Below are 21642 nucleotides of genomic sequence, written 5' to 3' on the forward strand. Positions count from 1 at the left end.
CATAACAAAACACTGACATACCAGGGATGAAGTTTAGTCAGTATATGAAAAGTGCCGCCACACAAATTTACAAATCACCTTCTTCCTTGTAATTTTATATGCCTTACACGCCGATTATGGCAGTTATCTATAATCGGCACACAAGAGAAGAAATTTGTGACTTTATTTTGCATTGCTGCATATTTTCTCTATGGCCAGCCAGAAGACGTAGGGTTTGAATAACCAATATTCCAATATAAATTCAGCAACATGTTTTTAAAGGACTGCACAGCACTAACACAACTTATCTTCACCGAATACCGATGCACTTGGACACATCCAAGTCAGAGACATCGACCCTGATCTTGACATTTTAGTGCAATCTACACCGTCTATATCCAAAGCAGTGAATTTCAGCGAAGTGCCGCTTCTGTGGTTATAACTGTGTTATTACAACCACAGATTGTCATGGGCTTGACTATGTGATGTGATATGAGTCACAACCCCCCGGCTATGCCCTTCCACCTTCTACTATAAATAAAAAAAATTCAAATTCTTCCGTTGAGGAGAGGAGTGTTTGAGTGAGTTGTAAGAGAGCGAGAGAGAGAACAGACACAGTTATCAACAGAAACAAACCAGTTACATATTTTTGTCTTTTTCAGTAGTTCTAATTTGATAGTTTTTTAAAGTTTTTGTTTGATTTTCTAGTTTTCTATAGAGTTATATATATATATATATATATATATATAATAGTTAGTTTATAGAATTAGCACTCTCGCTTCCCTCCATAATTCCTGTCGACTCGAGCATTGTCCAGAGTAGAATGAGCTTTTCCCAAAGGTAAAAAAAACAACAACAAACAAACAAACAAAAAAACCCCTGCAGGCTGTAGTTTGAAACCTGTAGCCCATCCCAACATTTTCCCCCAGATTCTGTTATTTTTTAAATCTCAGATGGGGCTGCGATCTCTACATTGGGGTATTTTGTTGATCTTTAATGTTTTCCTGAACAGTCCCAAATTCTCCCTGGTAAAAACAAAAACTAGGGGGCGTCCGGGTAGCGTAGCGGTCTATTCCATTGCCTACCAACACGGGGATCCTGGTTCAAATCCCCGTGTTGCCTCTGGCTTGGTCGGGCGTCCCTACAGACACAATTGGCCATGTCTGCGGGTGGGAAGCCGGATGTGGGTATGTGTCTTGGTCGTTGCACTAGCGCCTCCTCTGGCCAGTCGGGGGCGCCTGTTTGGGGGGGGGGGGACTGGGGACAATAGCATGATCCTCCCACTGGCTACGTCCCCCTGGTGAAACTCCTCACTGTCAGGTGAAAAGAAGCAGCTGACGACTCTACATGTATCGGAGGAGGCATGTGGTAGTCTGCAGCCCTCCCCGGCTCAGCAGAGAGGGTGGAGCAGCGACTGGGACGGCTCAGAAGAGTGGGGTAATTGGCCATGAACAATTGTGGAGAATGGGGGGGGGGTTATTTTCCCACACTTTCTGGTGAATATCACTGCCTCGCTTGAAAATAGAAAACTTCCCAAGTTCATAAGCTTCAATTTGAGCCCAAGATGACATTTCTATCTTGCATCTAACACTATGTTCATATGTACTGTTACTACTGCTATCTCAAGTGAAAAACATAAAAAGTGAATAATACAGGAGGAAAACAAATGCTTTTAAATGGTATTACAAATATTTTTAAGTTGTATATGCACACACGGCTTGTCCAAACCAATACACTGAAGTAGTGTGCAGTTACAATACAGACTAGCATGACTACCATGTGATCAAGAAGCCAACCATCAATAGTTATGAATATTGCAAATCAATGTGCCCCTAAGTAGTACTTATCGTTTAACAACAGACCTAGATAAACACTCTAAATACAACCAAAAGGCAAAACAACAACAGAAAAAGCCAAAGACAAGGAAGTATCAAAGTCTCTGGTGTCCACCTTTAATCCCTTTTAAATCATCTTTTTCCCCCCAATTTCGTCACTGGCATGTCCACATAAAAAAGCTTGTAACAGAAGAACTACTACTACTACTACTACTTTCAGCTGCTCCTGTTAGGGGTCACCACAGTGGATCATCCATTTCCTTCTCTTCCTGTCCTCTGCATCTTCCTCTGTCATGCCAGCCACCTGCATGTCCTCCCTCACCACATCCATAAACCTCTTTGGCCTTCCTCTTTTCTTCTTGCCTGGCAGCTCCATATTCAGCATCCTTCTCCAAATATCTCCCAATATATTCAGCATCCTTCTCCCAATATAACCAGCATCTCTCTTCCGCACAAACCATCTCAATCTTGCCTCTGTTGCTTTGTCTCCAAACTGTCCAACCTGAGCTGTCCCTCTAATATACTCATTCCTAATCCTGTCCCTTCTTCGTCACTCCCAACGAAAATCTTAGCATCTTCAATTCTGCCACCTCCAGCTCCACCTCCTGTCTTTTCGTCAGTGCCATCATCTCCAAACCATACAACACAGTTGGTCTCACTACCATCTTGTAATCCTTCCCTTTCATATAAAAAACATGTACATAGAAAACAGATGGGGGTCAAGAACTGAGCCTTGAGGGACATCACAACTCAATTGAGACATCGAGGAAGTAGAGTTATCCAGAACAACAGAAAAAGTCCTTTTGAAGAGGTATGAGCGTAATAAACTAAAAGCCAAGCCCTTGATGCCTACCAAAGTCTCCAAGCCATGTAAGAGGATACTGTGATCAACTGTGCCAAAAGCAGCATTTAAATCTAAAAGAACTAAAATCGAGCAGTCACCTCTGCAGTCAGCAATAGGTCATTAGTAACCTTAACAAGAGCTCTCAGTGCGATGAAGTGCTCTAAAACCAGGCTGGAAACTTAAAAACACTCAAAGAAGGTTGAATCGGTTCAACTGGATACGTTTACTGACAGATTCCTTACATCACTCAACTAAGGGACAACTTCACTCTAAACTGACTGCAGGAATCCCCACCCCTAAACAACACAGTACAGGAATCCCCACCCCTAAACAACACAGTACAATACAGTTGCCTAATGACTGAAACCATTAGAATACTATTAGTGTTAAAAACACTAATAGTATTCATAAAAGATATCAGTTGAGATGAAATTACTTTCTCCAGAACCTTAGATAAAAAAAAGCCAATTTAGAGATTGGTCTGTAGTTACTTCAGGACAGGGAATCCAAATTAGGTTTCTATAGCAAATGGCATGCTTAAAACAGTCTGGAAAAGAACCAGACGCCAGAGAATTATTAAAAATTTGCAGAATAACAGGGCTAACAGTAGAAAATACCTCCTTGAGCAGCTTAGTGGGGATGATGTCTAAGATGCAGAAGGAGGAGTTCATATGGGAGACTGTACTCTCTAACACTGAAATTGTAATGGGTTGAAACTGGGTTAAAGAGGCAGAATTAACATGGGCAATGGAAAGAATGCAAGGGTCAGGCTGGATTTGGGACCTGATATTCGCCACCTTATATACAAAATGAGCGAGAAAATTTTCGGACAGCTCAACATCAGGTTCAGAAAAAGAAGTGGAGGGACCGCTAATAACAGAATCAATCAGAAAGAAAAACAGAATCAAAAGAACTTTAGGATTGTGGTTTTCCTAGATATCAAGTCAGAGAAGTAAGCTGATCTCGCATCCTTAACTGCTTTCTGGTCATTTAACATTTGGCTTTTAAGGGTGTTATGTGCTACTTCAGACTTGTTGACCCTCCATTGTCATTCAGATTTTCTACAGAGTATTTTAAGGGCTCAAGTGTGATCATTCAGTCAGGGGAGGTTATCTGATTTTTTTTTCGCAAGTTTTAAATGGTGCAATTTTGTCGATGATGGATAGGCACTGATCATTGAATGAATTTAACACTAGTGTTGTCACGACACCAACATTTTTATTTTGATACCGATACCATTACCAAGACATGAATTTTGATACTTTTCTAAACTTTTTTTTTTCTTTTTTTTTTTTAAGGGGGAAACACTCTCATATATCACTATTGTGCTTTATTTCAAAACTGGACAATGTTTTCAGCCAAAACACAAACTTTTAGAACAATGAGAACAATAAATTAAAGCAATGGCCTTTAATGTAAAATGACAATAATCCGAGTTAACTAAAATAGCAGCATAATCTCAAACTTTTCAGTTACCTCTAACCTATCCTAAATCTTGGCTGTGTAATTTCTTTTTTCTCGGTCAAGAAAAGTATTGTCAACTTGGCCACTGAGCTTTATCTTAATTCTGAACAACTTTTCTTTGTCACAATTCAAAACAGATTTGTATATATTGAAACAATAAGAAATTACATTCAACGCAGTGAGATCTATGACAACATTAGAACATTAATAGCCCAACTAACATAGCAGCACAAATGGTTTGAATGGTATTTTGTCACTACTCAGCCTAAACCGTAGTCCTAGAGTGGCTGGCTGTTTTTCATTTGTTACTCAGTCCCTTTGCCTTGTTTAGATTTTTGGCCAAGAAAACAAGGGTGTCTAAATTTTCCTCCCTCAGTCTAGAATGCCTAGCACAGCAGATATTTCCAAATGTGCTAAAGACACGTTCAAGATGCACAGCTTGATGCTGGAATACACAGATACTGTTTTGCAAAGTTAGCCAGGATGGGCAGGTGTGCCTCATGTTGACTCCACCAAATCAGGGGGTCCTCTGCAGGGCTGATGTCTCTTAATTGTTTATGGTCTGTGATCTCACCATCTACTGGTGTGTTGTGGGTGTGGAAGAATCTTGTCTTGTTTCAGAACTATCAGCCCCCTTCTTTTCTGAGGTGATACTACAGAGCAAACTTCTTAGATCACTTCTTTTTCTCTTTGCTGCAGCAGCTGCTCCTCTATTGTCCTCCAAGTCTTCTTGCTGCCCCTGACTGTTCTCCCTAGGAAGCTTAACTGTCTCGGCTTTTAGGAGCAGTTCCCTCTTAACTTCCCCTTCCATAGTAACAAAAGTGCTCTTAAATCTTGGATCTAGGATCTAAGTGGAGATGTTTAGTGTCATCTTCAGCTCATGCTCATCATATCTCTTTTCTAATTCTCTGCTTCATTTCCAGCGTTAGTGGACTGTCATTGTCCTCATCTTTCAGGCAGGCTCTTATCTTCCACATGAGTGGCAGGACTGATGAGAGAGTTGTTTCTTTCTCTCCACTTAGGGCATCTGTGAAATCACTGAGTGGAGCCAAGACATCCCTCACTGTTTCCAAAGTTGTCATGTCTGTGTCTCTGGGCATCAGGTGCCACTTCTTTCTGTCCTCAGCCAGAACAGCAGAGACTGCTTGCTGTTGCTCACAAAATTGATCCACCATATCATAGGTGGAACTCCATTGGGTGGGCTCATCATGAATTAGTGTACGCTGTGGCAACTTTGAAGATTTCTGTTTGTCTTTCAGCAGTCTTGACATCTTATTAGATCTTGAGAAGCCAGAGACAGTCGTGCAGAGTCGGGAAAGACAGCTTGCCACACAATCAATGTTTATGGCTTTCTTGGCTGACTAATGCAGATTGTGGTCAAAACAGGGTATGCAGGTGTAGTCAGCAAAAGCCTTGCTGTTGTTAGAAGCATTATCTGTTGTGATACCAGACATTTTGGCCATATCTAGCCCCAGGAATCTGTCACAATATCATCCAGGGCTTCCTTCAGACTGTCAGCTCTATGGTCAGAGTGCAATGCAGAGCATCCTAAGCACCATGACTGCATTTCCCGGGATTCTGTGATGAACTGGATTGTTACAGCCATGTATGTGTTTACAGTTCTGCTGGTCCAGAGGTCCATATTGCAGGAGAAGAATGGCTTTGATGTCAGCTGTGCACTGATACCTTGTCTCACCATACACCTTGGGAATTTCATTATACATGGGGAGGTCATACCTTTTGTCCAGGTTGTGTACAAGGTTTCTGAACACAGCTTTCTCAACTACATATACTGGCACTTGGTCCATACAGAAGAACTCTGCCACTGCCCTGTTGAGCCTTTCAGTGTCTTTGGACTCTAGTGCCAGTTCTGTAGTTGGAAAAAAACAGGGTTAGAACATTTATGGTGATGAATTCGTCGTAGCAGAGAGCCTAATTAGTTGGTGAGATACCATACCTAGAAAACATTTAGATGAGACTGATTAGACATATCATAACCTAGTGACTAGGTTATGTCATATTATATGCTAAGAAAAGAAGAGTTCCAATGCTTTCTTTATACAGTATACATGAAATGGGCAATGGCCAAATCTCTGTATAAAATCATGTTTGTGACTTCCCTATATAGAGTTGCACGTGTACATTAATTAGTTTCTGTTGTGGGTACAGGGGATGTTGTGATGACTTGTTTGCTAGCTTGGTGCATATGCAGGATCGAAATGTCTCTCCGCAGTTAAGTGACAGTGTCTCCGACACCATTATTTGCATACGACATCATGGATGACACTTTCAGCACTACGCAAATATGTAGGCTATGTATGAGTATGTATATTATTACTGCGGAGAGGCTTTTCGATCACTATTTTTTTCATGGACATAATAGGGGAGTGAACTAGTCAACTATCACCTGTCAGTCTCTGAATTCCTTGAAAAGGTCGGGATGTTTGTCCAACAGATGTTTGGCCAGGTTTGACGTGTTGCCTCCTTTTGCGCGACACACTTTAAAACACCACTTGCACAGCGGTGCTGCTGTGTTTATGGGCTCGCCTTTTTTGTCCACTTTAAAGACGAAATAGCTCCATATTCCACTTCAGGCCCCCTCTTTGTCAACGAGTTCAGGTGTTGCTGAAGCTGCTGCCATCTCGTCAAGTCTGGTCTCTGAACAATGCGAAAAAGTGGTCCGCTCTCTCTGCCATTGTTCTCAACTCACTTCACGCTTGCTGCGACTTGCATTACAAACTCAGTCAGGGTTGTGTCCCACAACATCACTCACACCACTAGCGTAACTTCACCGCTGTCAGCATTGTGCTTAAAGAGACAGATTCCTATTAGCCAGATCAAATAGCCGTTCTCATAATAAAAATATCTTTTTTCAAAATGCTGGTATAGTACCATTTTCAAAACTCTTGTACCGCTGTACTTTTTCAGTACCGGTTTACCGTACAACACTATTTAACAGTGCACCTGGATTGTGAGGGGATATAGTGGAATTAAAGGACGATGAATTAAGAGCATCACAGAATTTAACTGCAAAACCAGCATTGAGAATGCAAGAACATGTTGTAGGGTAGAGACTAGGACTAGAGAGCTGTAGTGGAGCTTTAAAAACAACAGCTTTATGGTAAGTCACAAGCATATCCAACAGATTAAGACACTCAAGACAGAAACCAGATGAGAGTACAAAGTCTTAAGATGTGAACTTTGGAATGTGTGGCCCCTTTTACCGATTGAATGAGGTTCAGAGTCTATAAGATCTAAAAAATGTGAGGTGAGGGAATGGGAAGGACAACATACATGAATATTAGAATCACCAAGAATAAGCACCCTGTCATATTAAGGCATGACAATAGATAGAAGCTCAGAAATAAAACTAACTGAATTATGGGGCCTATAAATTAAAATGCACAGTAAAAAGGGGGGGGGGCATGATGAAGAAACTTAAAACCTCAAAGGAAATAGAATGACCAAAAGTAACAGGGTGGCACTTAAGACCTAACTTCTAAAAAACAGCTAGGCCACTCCCCTCTACCAGAGGGCCTGGTAATATGAAAATATGCAAAATCAGGGGGCCTAGCATCAATCAGGGAACAGTGTCCCCTGGGGACAGCCATGTCTCAGTAATCATAAAAAGTCCAGCTCATTAGAAACAATAAAATCCTTGATGCTAAAGGACTTATTACCAAGACACCTTACATTCAAGAGGCCAAAATTGTTTGATGTCAAAGAAGAGGGGAAAGAAACAGGAATACAGCCAATAGGACGTATGTAAATTGCAGGTATTTGCTCCAAATATTAGGTTGTTATCATTTCTGCCATTAGATATGTTGTGTGGACGAGAGGCCCTGTGCTAATTGATTGTCTCTATGGGAAAAACTCCCGTTGACAGGGTAATGACAGATGAGGACAGAGGGGGGAGCTAGCAGGGGGAACAGTACTGCGGGGTGCCACCATGGGCGAAGATGAAGATTCCGCGAAGGAAGTGTGGGATGTAAACTGTCAGTCACGTAGAGAGGACTGTAGGGCATGCTGCAAATTGGCTGCTAGCATTTGGCTACCCAGCCTGTTTGGGTGAACTCAAGTCAGTCCTGAAGAGGGAGACGCAATCCCAAAAACAGATTAAAATTGTCAATCAAACCTATATTTTGAGTACTTTAGGCAGATTGGAACCAAGTATGGAGGCTGAAAATTCTGCTGAAATGCCCTGCTCCACTGGCCAGTGTGGGAATAGGACCGGAAATAAAAACAGACTTTCCACAAGTACTTAGAAAGCTAAACATGTCATTAAAATCCTTTTATGTAAGTTCAGACTGCTGATGAGCTGCATCGTTTCTCCCCACATGAACGATCACTTGATTAGTGGAGGACGGCAGTGAGTGCAGCAGCCCTGAGAGCTTATCCAGGATATCAGGGACTGTGGCTCTAGGGAAAGGGTGCGTGGCTGCATTGAAGAAAGTGATGTTCCTGATTATGAAATCCCCAACTATTAATGTGGCTGGGGAGGAGAGGGGACAAGGGGATGTCGGCTGTGAGTTCTTATAGTAGGAGTGCACGATCCACACTGTGTGTTGAAATTGCTGACTGGGGTTTCGGTGTCCGAGCAGGCAAGTGTTGTGGCGAGGCAGCGACATCAGCTCTGAGAATGGATTTCCCTACCGGCTTGGGAGAAGGAAGACTTCCAGAGAGTCTGATCACGGCCTCATTCAGGATCTTATGACGGGACGAGGAGGTCATTACCCGGGATGAGGGCTCTTGTTTTGGCTTCACAGTAGGATGGTGAGCCATCTGAAAACTTCTAACTGCTAGTGGTGGGGAAGCTGGAGTGTTTGGCAGGTGCTGTTTTTGTAGAGGTGTCTAGATCGGGATGAGTCGAAGCCACAGGAACATAAGCTTGGTGGACCGGAGTGTTGTCAGACAGGGTCGTGTAGTGGTTAGAGAGGCTTAGGCGAGGGATGAGGCAGCGGCATCCGAGTCTTTCTTGCAGACCACCACTTTGGCCAAGGACAACTGGTGGTTAGGTGTCGAGCAAAGGAAAGCCGTGGACAAGTGGAGGGGTCCCACAGAACTGTGTCCTGGATGGTTGCACTGAGAGAGGCAATCTGATTTATCTAGCTATGTTATTGTTAAATACTTAAGTGCACATTGACTTGCAATATTCATAACTATTCATGATTGGCTTCTTTATTTTCTTGTTTTGGATTTTTCCCTTTTTCTCCCCAATTGTACTTTGCCAATTACCCCACTCTTCCGAGCCATCTCCGGTCACTGCTCCACCCCCTCTGCCGAGCTGGGGAAGGCTGCAGACTACCGCATGCTTCCTCTGATACATGTGGAGTCGCCAGCTGCTTCTTTTCACCTGACAGTGAGGAGTTTCACCAGGGGGATGTAGCGCATGGGAGGATCACGCTATTCCCCCAAGTTCCCACTCCCAAACAGGTGCCCCGACCGACCAGAGGAGGCGCTAGTGCAGTGACCAGGACACATACCCACGTCCGGCTTCCCACTCGCAAACACAGCCAATTGTGTCTGTAGGGATGCCTGACTAAGCCGGAGGTAACACGGGGATTCGAACTGGCGATCCCCGTGTTGGTAGGCAAAGGATTAGACCACCACGCCATCCGGACGCCCCAAGGTTGAGTTTGATTTTTTTATATATATATATATACTTTATTAATCCCTGTGGGGAAATTACTCTCTGCATTTAACCCATCCTAGCTGTGTAGCTAGGAGCAGTGAGCAGCCGCCGTGCAGCGCCCGGGGACCAACTCCAGTTCGTCTTGCTATGCCTCGGTCAGGGGCATAGACAGGAGTATTAACCCTAATATGCAGGTCTTTTTGATGGCTTCTTGATCACATGGTAGTCATGCTAGTTTGTATTATAACTGTACAACACTTGAGTGTATTGGTTTGGACAAGCTATCTATGCATACAACATAAAAATATTTTGAGCACCATTTAAAAGCATGTTTTCCTACTGTATTATTCACTTTTCATGTTTTTCACTTGAGATAGCAGTAGTAAAAGTACATATGAATATATTGTTAGATACAAGAAATATGCTTACCCCCATCTGGAAGGCTAGTGACTGAAAATTCTGTTTTCTCTAATTTGAGGTATAGTGAAATATTTCAAGTTCAAGTTCAAGTACTTTATTTGTAACATGCACAGAAATACAGAGTAAAACATGCAGTGAATAAAAGCTATTTTTTTGCATTTGCTATTTTGGCCACAGCAAATGTAATTTTCAAGATAGAAATGTCATCTTGGGCTCAAACTGAAGCTTATGAACTTGGGAAGTTTCCTATACGTATACAAGTGAGGCAGTGATATTCACCAGAAAGTACAAGAAGATAATCATTTTGGATGACGATTTGTCAAGCGGACAGAAATCTTTTTTGTCTTTTTGGGATGTTGTGGGTGATATTTTAAAATAGAAGGGCAGCAAGCCCCAGAATCTAATTTTGTTACTTTCCCCTTTGTTTCAGGGTACGGCCTGCCAAATTTCATACTTGCATGACTATCTATGCAATTGCAGTACCTTAATATTTGCATTTAAATCATTTTGCCAGAAACATGTCCCAAAAAAAGGATTTTGGGCCCCCTATGGTCCAAGGTATAAGCTAACAGGGAATGATGGGGGGGGGGGGGTAGCAGAAAACATCCTATGGGCTGGACCTGGCTCCCGGCCTATTTTGCAACTAATTGCAATTATCCATGTGGCAAAGTATAAATGCTGGCTTTGCAGCAAGAACACAATAGGCAGTTTCAATATCATCCTTCATGTCATCAAGTATAGCAAGAATTATTTGACCTGGCAACCTGTATCTGCAAATGATTTCAGTTAAATATAAAAAGTGATATTCTCTTTCAAAAATATCCATTCACAAGTATGCCTGGCATGGCGATGCCTTCGCCTGGCCATGATCACTGCTGCCATGATCACTGGAAAGTCTGGGTGTGACACCTCTTATGGATGCACTTGCGTTACCAACAACTCTCTTAAGACGCTAATCATTTTCACTCTGCGTGTGCCTAATAGTGCTGGTGTTTGTATATTGGACTTTTTTTGCAATGAAAATCATTTGCATAGAAAGGGGCCAATTTTGCACCAAATGTTTGCATATTGCCAGCGCAGTTAGGGGTGCATTTCATCCTTTGCAGGTGCTTTTAGAATTACAGTTTCTTTTTGCCTTATTTGTGCAGGATTAGCAGCCGCAAAAGCCATGCAATCGTTTTTGTGAATTCGCCAGTGAGTGTATTGTCAGAGTGATTGTTATTTGGGGTGCTTTAAGTGTGTGCTCTCCCTCATGCCTCTCAGTGCTTGGCCGACCAATCATGTAACTTCACTGACATTGTTGGTCATCTGATCCAGCAGCGCAATCATGTAACTTTGTCGCTCAGTCACACCAAACTTGATCAGTCACAGACATTATGGCTTGTAGGGCTGGCCCGCTGGTCTGGTCCAGCCAAAAACCACAGATATAGATCACCAGTTAAAAGAGACACCAATGTCTTTTATGATATAATACTTTGAACACAACTTTGACAGAGCATTCAGTGGTGCACGCCACAAGCTTTCGTTTCTCTGCCACCGTAAGTAGAGCAGCTAATGCAGTCAAGGCTCAGCTTACTACAGCTAACATTATCAATGCTGGCCACATCACCAAGGCTTCTGGAGAGCCAGATGCATTAAAGTCTTAACAACACAGATTGTCAATTATGCTGGAACCTTCATAACACAATTCCGCAGCAATAAAACACCAAGCCAGCTCTAAGAACTAAAGGTTTATTGGCATCCTAGGTCTCCTAATCCTCGATGTTAGTTTGGAAACAAGACTTGACTTTTGAGATTCTGGGTAAAACATTTGATATTTGAATCAGAAAGAGGATAAGAATCAGGAATAAAAGGCAAACACAGCCCCTAGCTTAGAGGAAACGATGAATCAGGATTTGGCCATTTGTAAAGGTCAATATGAGGACACAGTTGATGGTTGATGGTTAAGGTCTAGAGCCACATCGAGAATTATCCAGCCAAATACAGCAGTAAAATGTCAAATATTTGTCGTAAACTTATGTAACCGACCCCCCCCCATTTTCTTCAAAATGACTTTATCCTATATGTCTTATTTCCTGAACCTAAATGAAGTAGGCTACGCCGATCTTGAAGCTACACTTTGCTATTTGTTTTAATTAAGTTTTCCTGAGTTTATGCAGAAGCGATTGCACCCACTGGCAAGTCGATACACCCAAGCACTTTTACTGCTATCTCCTCAAGTGGACTATGGCGACCAGTTGGGGTGCATTCATAAATTCACTCGAGGACATCACAGCCACTCTTGAGTGCTCTGTTGTTATTTGGAAATTCACTGCATTCCCTTTTGGAATGTTGAGAGCTTTGCTCCAGGAGTACTCAGAGAATAAAAGTAGATACTGGTTTTTTCTCTGGTTGAAAATGCCAGAAGACGAGGTTATGGCAAAATGCAAAGGTTGTGGCCCAATTTGGTGATCTACGAGTGGAATTACGAGTGCATCCTTGGTCTTCTCATTTACAAATAGGACTCTTTCACACCAGGAAACATGAGTGCTAATAGGCTTTAGTAGTTTTGAATAGGTTATCATGCGGCGGTAGACAAAACAAATACATGTTTTGGCATCAAGTACGGTTCAGCGATAAACAAAATCAAATATCAGCCCATTTTGACTGAATACCTTTATCAATTGTGACAATATTTTGGGGATGACAAGTCATGCTGTCATAAGGTATTTATAGACAACAACAAAAAAACTGAGAGATGAACACTAGCCATGTTGATATGACAACCAAACAGGCAGAGGCATTCATTGTGAATTTCACTCAGCTGAACTTATTCAGCTTAGTGAAATTCACAATTTTCTGAACTTATTTCAGTCAAATAAGTTCAGAAAATTATATCACTTTACTGTAATGTAGCCTTTAAGACCAGGGAATGACAACATTTTAAGTTATATCACAATATTATGAGAACCATAATCCCAGACAATATTTAGTCTCACATATCATGATATCGATATTATTGATATACTTTGTTACTGCAAACCACTACAGTCTGGCAACAAATATATGAGAGTGGCGAGGAAGTACTGCTTTTAGAAAAAGACCACTGCTACTGTGCCGAACTTGTAAAGTGTAGCTTTAACTTTAAAATAAATCTCTCAACTCTTTTCCAATCTTTACTAGAACTAGCGTGCTATCCATTGTGAAACATTTCCCTCCATCTCATAATCTCCAGGAAGGTCTTGAATCACGGTGGCCTCCACAATTTGCTTCGTACATTTTCCATCAGTCCTATACCTACAGGACATTCAAAGTATCCTCAATGCTGGCTCAAAGGAAGGTCTGAGGTAAGAGGAGTAGAGGAATTAAGGACATGGGAATGACAATGAAAAAGACCTTTCTTCTTTCTTGTTGTGTCCTACTACCGGTAAGAGCAAAGGTTTGCATATTTTTCTATATGAAGGACTTGGAACGACATCCTGAACCTAATCTCACTTCCATAATGTTTAACCCAGAGTTGTAAAGATATCAGTGGGAAAAATTTTGTATGCAATCAAGAATTAAGCCTATTCCTTACTTTGCCGGGCTACTGCTTAGAATCCCTTCATGCACTGGAAGGGCGGGTCTCCAAAAAAGCTAAAATAATATTCAGTTGTTATTAAAGGGGAATATACACTTATCTTTACTCAACTGAGACATAATTACCTCTCAAACCAAGTATTTTGAGATTACTTGACCATGATTCAAGGGTCACTTGGTTCATAGCTCTGAATGATGTCATTGATGTTGAAACTGGTGAACTACTCACGCCACAGCAGTATAATTAACCCAATAACTCACTCAAGTCATTGCTGGTTTAGAGAAACCCATTTGATACAATCCAAAAGGATTTTTTTAAACATGGCGACCTATTTATCACTGAGCAACAGCATCGCTATTTAGGTCCTACCCAGTAACTTTTTATAACTATTTAACTAACTCTGTATTGTAGACCTAGGCCTAAAGGTTCTGTTTTAGAAACAAAACTGTAAATAAGCCTAAGATTGGCCCAGCTTTAAAAAAAAGGCCATAGAACCGCATGGTTGGGTGTCCTTACAAATTTTAGTCTACAAGTATAAAATCACATTAGCAAACTAAAGTAGCTGGTGCTTGGGGGGGGGGGGCTTGGTGGACACAAAAGCCCTGTGCAGGAAAACGTGAAATTAGGCTATTTCAAAATTAGCACATAGACCAGATTCTAGATAAGGTTTCACCTCAGCAAACATCCAGAGCAACTGACACTTCCCTCTGCTATTGAGCCCAGACAGAGAAGAAATTCAGACCCTCACAGGCTTGGCTTCACATCTAAAGAGTCCCAATGAAAGGACTCAAGCCCCTGACTACTGTACACCTGATCTACAACTTCCTGAAAGTACCTCAGGAGATTAGGCTCAAAGAAACCACAAACTCAGTTAAAAAGTATTTTTAAGAGTAGATATCTGACGCTGCAGTCTGTGGTCCACCTTGCAGATATTCATTAAAATTAGCCCTGATAAAAACAGATAGGTAACAAGAAGGTTAAGCCATTTCCTCACTTTTTAGAGCCTTTAGACCGGAGCTGGTTTCAGCCTGGATGTAACTATTCACCCCTGAAATCTTTGTTTTCTACAGACTTTTGGCATGCCTGTCAGTTAGCTGGAGTTGAATACCCACATGTGATTCAAGGTACACGCCTCAAGACAGGGTAAGGCATAGACCTTCCTCTGTCCATCTCAATGAATAAATAAGCCTAAGTGATAGAATACAATGGCAATTTACAGGCTCACAATAGGTTGTACTGAAATAATTCTGTCCAATTCATTATTATCCATAAGGTAATGAGTAAGAGTGTTATTCAATATTCAGTGTTATTAGATCGGAGTAACCCAGGTCGGGGGACACTGAATTTTTCATGAAAGTGCTTTTTTTGTTGTGGTTGTTGCAAAGTACAAGGTTGTATATTACATGTAACATTAAATGTGTCGCAATAAATGACATAAAAACCGGATGAGCTTACGCCCCTCACATTCGTGCACTGACTTCACAGTAGTCCTTGAAACATCTCAGTACCATTTCCTTTTCCTCCTGGCTACCATCATTTAAATCAATATGCAGGAATGCTGTAATCAATACAAACAAAAGCTAAGGATAGCCATTTGGATTTGTGCAAGATTGACTGTCCCTAGATCAGCATGAAAAGCTTATTTCAGAGGAACGACGTTATTGTTCAGTGCTTATCAATCCAGGTGCCACCAGTGCGGCTGGGTTTCTTTCCAGGACGCTGCAACAACCTGCACCAGGGACGAACGACCACGTTGCCCATTCTGGGAGCTTAAACACGTTGTTCATTTGTCGAGTCCATTTATTTACAAGGCACATTGCTGACCAAAAGGTTGCACAATTTCACAAGTGCTAAAAAAAATTTTTTTTTTTTTAAATCAAAAGCTAAAAATCGGTCGGCACACACGAGGGGACGAGAGCGCGCAAGACGCCCGGCTGATCGTTTCACATTTAAATCGGATCGTTTGAATGACAGCGGGCGGGCCAGCGGCGCGAGACAGCCAACCAGAACCCAAGCTAACGCTAGCTAGCAGAACCTGCTAAGGATGTTGCGGCTAATGCGCACTGGGGGCGGGGGGGAGGCAGGGAGGGAAGTTAGCCGTCCGAACAGAAAGGACAACGGGGGTTTGTTTACTGTGGCGACTGTCAAAACCCACTCGCGTCTCCCGCGGGGGGGGGGGGCACCGCTTACAGACAGCTGCTGCCGCTGCTGCCACTGCCGCTGCGGCAGCACCGTCTGCCACGGCCCCTACCTAGCCAGCCACCTTAGCTAGCTAGCGCAAGCTAATCCGGCTAACTAGCGCGCCGGCTGGTCGTGTCCGCGGCTCGTCGTTAGTCCCGCATCGCGTTCAAACGGAGACATATCGCACAGGGGGCAGTTACTGCAGGTTACCCCCTACCCCACCGGTATGTACCCCCACCCACCATGTCAAAGACGGGCCCTCCCCTCTTACCTCGGAATTTCAGCTCATGCTGAGGCTCCAAGAGCAGAACCTGTTCTTGTCTGGCCATATCCCAACGCAACCAGTCTCTGCAGGTCAACCGGTTATGATGCTGTTATAACGTCTAAAGTTACAATATGTGTATAGATGTTTGTGTGTGTATATATATATAGGTATGAATATGATAATTAGCTACGGTTATCCTGCCCTCCCGGGTCCACCGGCGCTGCTCGAGCTGTTAAGCGGCTGTTGTGATGCAGCAGGAAGGGAGCGAGAGAGACTTGTGCGACGTCACAGCCCCTGCATAGATCCACTTACTCAACGGGGGGAGTGTGAAAGGGGGTTTTAAACGTGGTAACGAGAACGCGGCGTTTTTATCCCCAGTGCGCCGGGGAGGACGCATAGAACTCTGTAGGTCCGCACCCTGTCGCGCAATTCGTGTCTGATTATAAAGCGCGTAATATGGAATAAAGTTGTTGGGGGGGGGGAGGGGGACTGTGATGGGTGATGCGAGGTGCACTTTCACTTTCAGGGCTGAGATTGGGGGGGGGGCACCAAATCTGGATATATATATATATATATATATATATATATATATATATATATATATATATATATATATACATATGTATATACACTGCTCAAAAAATAAAGGGAACACCTAAAAACACAATATAGACCTCGATGAATGAAATATTTCAGCTGAAAATCTTTATTTATTAGACAGAGGAATGTGTTTAGAGCAAAATAACCTAAGAATGATCAATGGAAATCAAAATCATTAGCCCATTAAGGTCTGGATTCAGAATCATACTCAAAATCAAAAGTGGAAAATGAGAACATAGGCTGATCCAACTTCTGTGGAAATTCTTCAAGACGATTCAAAATGAGGCTCAGTAGTGTGAGTGGCCTCCACGTGCCTGTATGCGCTCCCTACAACGTCTGGGCATGCTCCTGATGAGACGACGGATGGTCTCCTGAGGGATCTCCTCCCAGACCTGGATCAGGGCATCGGTCAACTCCTGGACGGTCTGTGGTGCGACTGGCGTTGGCGGATGGTACGAGACATGATGTCCCAGAGGTGCTCGATTGGATTCAGGTCTGGGGAACGTGCAGGCCAGTCCATAGCATCAATGCCCTCGACATACAGGAACTGCTGACACACTCTGGCCACATGAGGACGAGCATTGTCATGCATGAGCAGGAACCCAGGGCCCACTGCACCAGCATATGGTCTGACAATGGGTCTGAGGATCTCATCCCGGTACCTAATGGCAGTCATGGTACCTCTGGCTAGCACGTAGAGGTCTGTGCGGCCCTCCAAGGATATGCCTCCCCAGACCATCACTGACCCACCACCAAACCGGTCATGCTGGAGGATGTTGCAGGCAGCAGAACGTTCTCCACAGCGTCTCCAGACTCTCTCACGTCTGTCACATGTGTTCAGTGTGAACCTGCTCTCAGCTGTGAAGAGCACAGGGCGCCAATGGCCAATCTGCCAACCAAGATGTTCTCTGGCAAAGGTCAATCGGGCTGCACGGTGTTGGGCTGTGAGCACAGGCCCCAATTGTGGACGTCGGGCCCTCATACCATCCTCATGCATTCTGTTTCTCACTGTTTGAGCAGAAACCTGCACATTAGTGGCCTGTTGAAGGTCGTTTTGTAGGGCTCCGGCAGTGCTCCTCCTGTTCCTCCTTGCACAAAGGACCAGATAGCGGTCCTGCTGCGGGGTGGTTGTCCTCCTGCGGCCCCCTCCACGTCTCCTGGTGTACTGGCCTGTCTCCTGGTACCTCCTCCATGCTCTGGACACTGTGCCGGGAGACACATCAAATCTTCTTGCCACAGCACGCATTGATGTGCCATCCTAGATGAGCTGCACTACCTGAGCAACTTCTGTAGGTTGCAGATACCGCCTCATGCCACCTCTAGTGGTGAGGGCACTAGCACAATGAAAAACTAACCAAAGATCGGCCAGAAAAGATGAGGACAGGCAAATGGTCTGTGGCCACCACCTGCAAATCCATTCCTTTTATAGGGGTTGTCTTGCAAATTGTCTAATTTCCACCTGGTGGAAATTAGACAATTTACCAACAGGTGAAATTGATTCACAAATCAGTGTTGCTTCCTAACTGGACAGGTTGATATCACCGGGGGGGGGGGGCGTAGCGCGTGGGAGGATAATAATAATAATAATAATATAGTAATTACATTTTTATAGGGCTTTTCAAGACACACAAAGCGCTTATCACACGCTACCCCCCCTCCTCCTCCTCCTCCACCTCCTCCTCCTCCAACAGGCGCTCCGAACGACACCGACCGAACAGAGGAGGCGCTAGTGCAGCGATCAGGACCCACATCCGGCTTCCCACCCGCAGACACGGGCCGGCCAGTTGTGTCCGTAGGGACGACCGACCAAGCCGGAGGTAACACGGGGATTCGAACCGGCGATCCCCGTGTTGGTGGGCAACAGAATAGACCGCTGCGCTACCCGGACGCCTTAGCCGCTTCTTTTCACCTGACAGTGAGGAGTTTCGCCAGGGGGACGTAGCGAGCAGGGAGATCCCCGCTATTCCCCCCAGTTCCCCCTCCCCCCTGAACAGGCGCCCCAATCGACCAAAGGAGGCGCCAGTGCAGCGACCAGGCAGCGACCGGGGGACACATACCCACACCCGGCCAATTATGTCTGTAGGGACGCCCGACCAAGCCGGGTACTCTACAGCAGTGTTTCTCAACCGGGGGTCCGCGGACCCCCAGTGGTCCGTGGTGTAATTGCAAGGGGTCCGTGAAAATAAAATATCTTTTAAAAAAAAGATCCTATGACATTTATAGAAATAGGATTATTTTACTCAAATGAGACTGAGACCTTTATCTACCTAAACTATAAAGGGTAACAGGACTTTTTTCTCTAATTACATCTGTTTCACAAGTGTCATTTATTGTATTTTAATAAGAGATCTCGCTCCCGTTTGCATTGTTAAAAGTTACCGCATAAAAATCCTGTTGTTACATATATCTGAAAGTTACTGAATACATATTCTGTTTTGTTACATATATCTGAAAGTTACTGAATACATATTCTGTTTTGTTACATTTATCTGAAAGTTACTGAATACATATTCTGTGTTGTTACATATATGTGAAAGTTACTGAATACATATTCTGTTTTGTTACATATATCTGAAAGTTACTGCATAAGAATTCTGTTTTGTTACATATATCTGAAAGTTACTGCATAAGAATTCTGTTTTGTTAACTATATCTAAGTTACAACTGAAAGCTCTTATTTTTGCCCCAGAGTGAATAAATGCTATAATGCAATTTAAAATGCAGTTTCTACTGTTTCTATCAAATTGCAACCCCCCTCCCCCAAGATCAGGTGGAGGAGTCCTCAGGGTAGATCAAAAATACGCAGGGGGTCCAGGACCCCAAAAAGGTTGAGAACCACTGCTCTACAGTTCTTATGCTGACGACACGCAGTTATACTTTGCACCAAAAGCCACAGATCCTACCGCCCTGGCACGTCTCACACCCTGCCTCTCTGGCGGGGAGACACCCTGGACAGGCCGCCAGGCCATCACACACACACACACACACACACACACACACACACACACACACACACACACACACACACACACACACACACACACACACACACACACACACACACACATCCACTCCTAGGGACAATTTAGTACGGCCAATTCACCTGACTTACATGTCTCTGGACTGCGGGAGGAACCCGGAGCCCCCGGGGGGAACCCACGCAGACACGGGCTGAACGTTTTCTCAGATTTAATGACGATAAGTCTGACGTCATTCTGTTCGGTCCCGAAAATCCCATCAGCCCTTTCGTTACTGATGTTGGTGCGGTGGTCTGGCGGGTAGTCTTAAGCAGGCTGCTAGGAATCTTGGGGGCTAACCTCAGTTTTGATAATCCAGTCAAACGTGCTGCTCAGTCATGCTTTCTCCAGCTCAAGCTAATCTCCAAAAAATTAGGTCATTTTCATCAATTGCCGATTTTGCAAAAAGTCGTGCATGCTTTCATCTATTCTCGGCTCGACTATTGTCGTGCACTTTACTCTGGTGTCAGCAAGGGCTCCCTCCGCTGTCTGCAGCTGGTACAAAACGCTGCTGCTCGGCTCACTACCGGGACAAAGACGCATGACCGTATCACTCCTGTGCCTGCCTCCCTACACTGGCTCCCTGTTATTTTTCAAATTGATTTTGAAATTTTATTGCGCGCTTTTAAGGCTTTAAATGGCCTTGCTCCTACATGCAGTTGTGATTTATTGATCTAGTCCAGTGGTTCTCAACCTTTTTGGGGTGCTGGACCCCCTGCGTACTTTTGATCTACCCTGAGGACCCCTCCACCTGATCTTGGGGGAGGGGGGTTGCAATTTGATAGAAACAGTAGAAACTGCATTTTAAATTGCATTATAGCATTTATTCACTCTTTGGGGCAAAAATAAGAGCTTTCAGTTGTAACTTAGATATAGTTAACAAAACAGAATTCTTATGCAGTAACTTTCAGATATATGTAACAAAACAGAAGATGTATTCAGTAACTTTCAGATATATATAACAACACAGAATATGTATTCAGTAACTTTCAGATATATGTAACAAAACAGAATATGTATTCAGTAACTTTCAGATATATATAACAAAACAGAATATGTATTCAGTAACTTTCAGATATATGTAACAAAACAGAATAGGTATTCAGTAACTTTCAGATATATGTAACAAAACAGAATATGTGTTCAGTAACTTTCAGATATATGTAACAAAACAGAATATGTATTCAGTAACTTTCAGATATATGTAACAACAGAATTTTTACGCAGTAACTTTTAACAATGCAAACGGGAGCGAGATCTCTCATTAAAATACAATAAATTACACTTGTGAAACAGATGTAATTAGAGAAAAAAGTCCCGTTGCCCTTTATAGTTTAGGTAGATAAAGGTCTCAGTCACATCTGAGTAAAATAATCCTATTTCTGTAAATGTCATAGGATCTTTTTTTTAAAGATATTTTATTTTCACGGACCCCTTGCAATTACACCACGGACCACTAGGGGTCCGCGGACCCCCGGTTGAGAACCACCGATCTAGTATATGACCCCCCTCGACCATTAAGATCTGCAGATGGAGCCCTGCTGGTTATTCCCAGGTCTCGGTTTGTTACAGAGTGTGATGGGGCTTTTGCTGTTAGAGCCCCATCACACTATGGAACTGTCCTCCTGTTGTGCTAAGACAAACCAAGTCTCGAGCTTCTTTTAAATCTGGTCTTAAAACTTTTCTCTTTATGAAGCTCTTACAAATGTTTGGGGTTTTTTTTTTATTCACTGATACTTTTTATTTTTACTCTTACTTATTTGGCCTTACTCCTATTTTAGCCTTGTCTAGTTTTACTTCTTCGTAAAGCACTTTGTAACATTGTCTTATAAAAATGCTATATAGA

General features: G+C 43.2%; 1 protein-coding gene across 1 annotated transcript in view; it reads right to left on the reverse strand.

The window, feature by feature from the left end:
- The window catches only part of vapb (VAMP (vesicle-associated membrane protein)-associated protein B and C), a 31232-nt gene extending 14794 nt beyond the window's left edge, over positions 1-16438 (reverse strand). Inside the window, exon 1 of the mRNA XM_056274498.1 lies at positions 16186-16438. Coding sequence (XP_056130473.1) covers positions 16186-16243 — 58 coding nt within the window. The 5' untranslated portion in view covers positions 16244-16438. The remainder of the gene's footprint in view (positions 1-16185) is intronic.
- Between the last annotated feature and the right edge of the window lie 5204 nt (positions 16439-21642).

This window comes from Lampris incognitus, chromosome 2, assembly GCF_029633865.1.
Source record: "Lampris incognitus isolate fLamInc1 chromosome 2, fLamInc1.hap2, whole genome shotgun sequence".
NCBI classification, from domain to species: domain Eukaryota; kingdom Metazoa; phylum Chordata; class Actinopteri; order Lampriformes; family Lampridae; genus Lampris; species Lampris incognitus.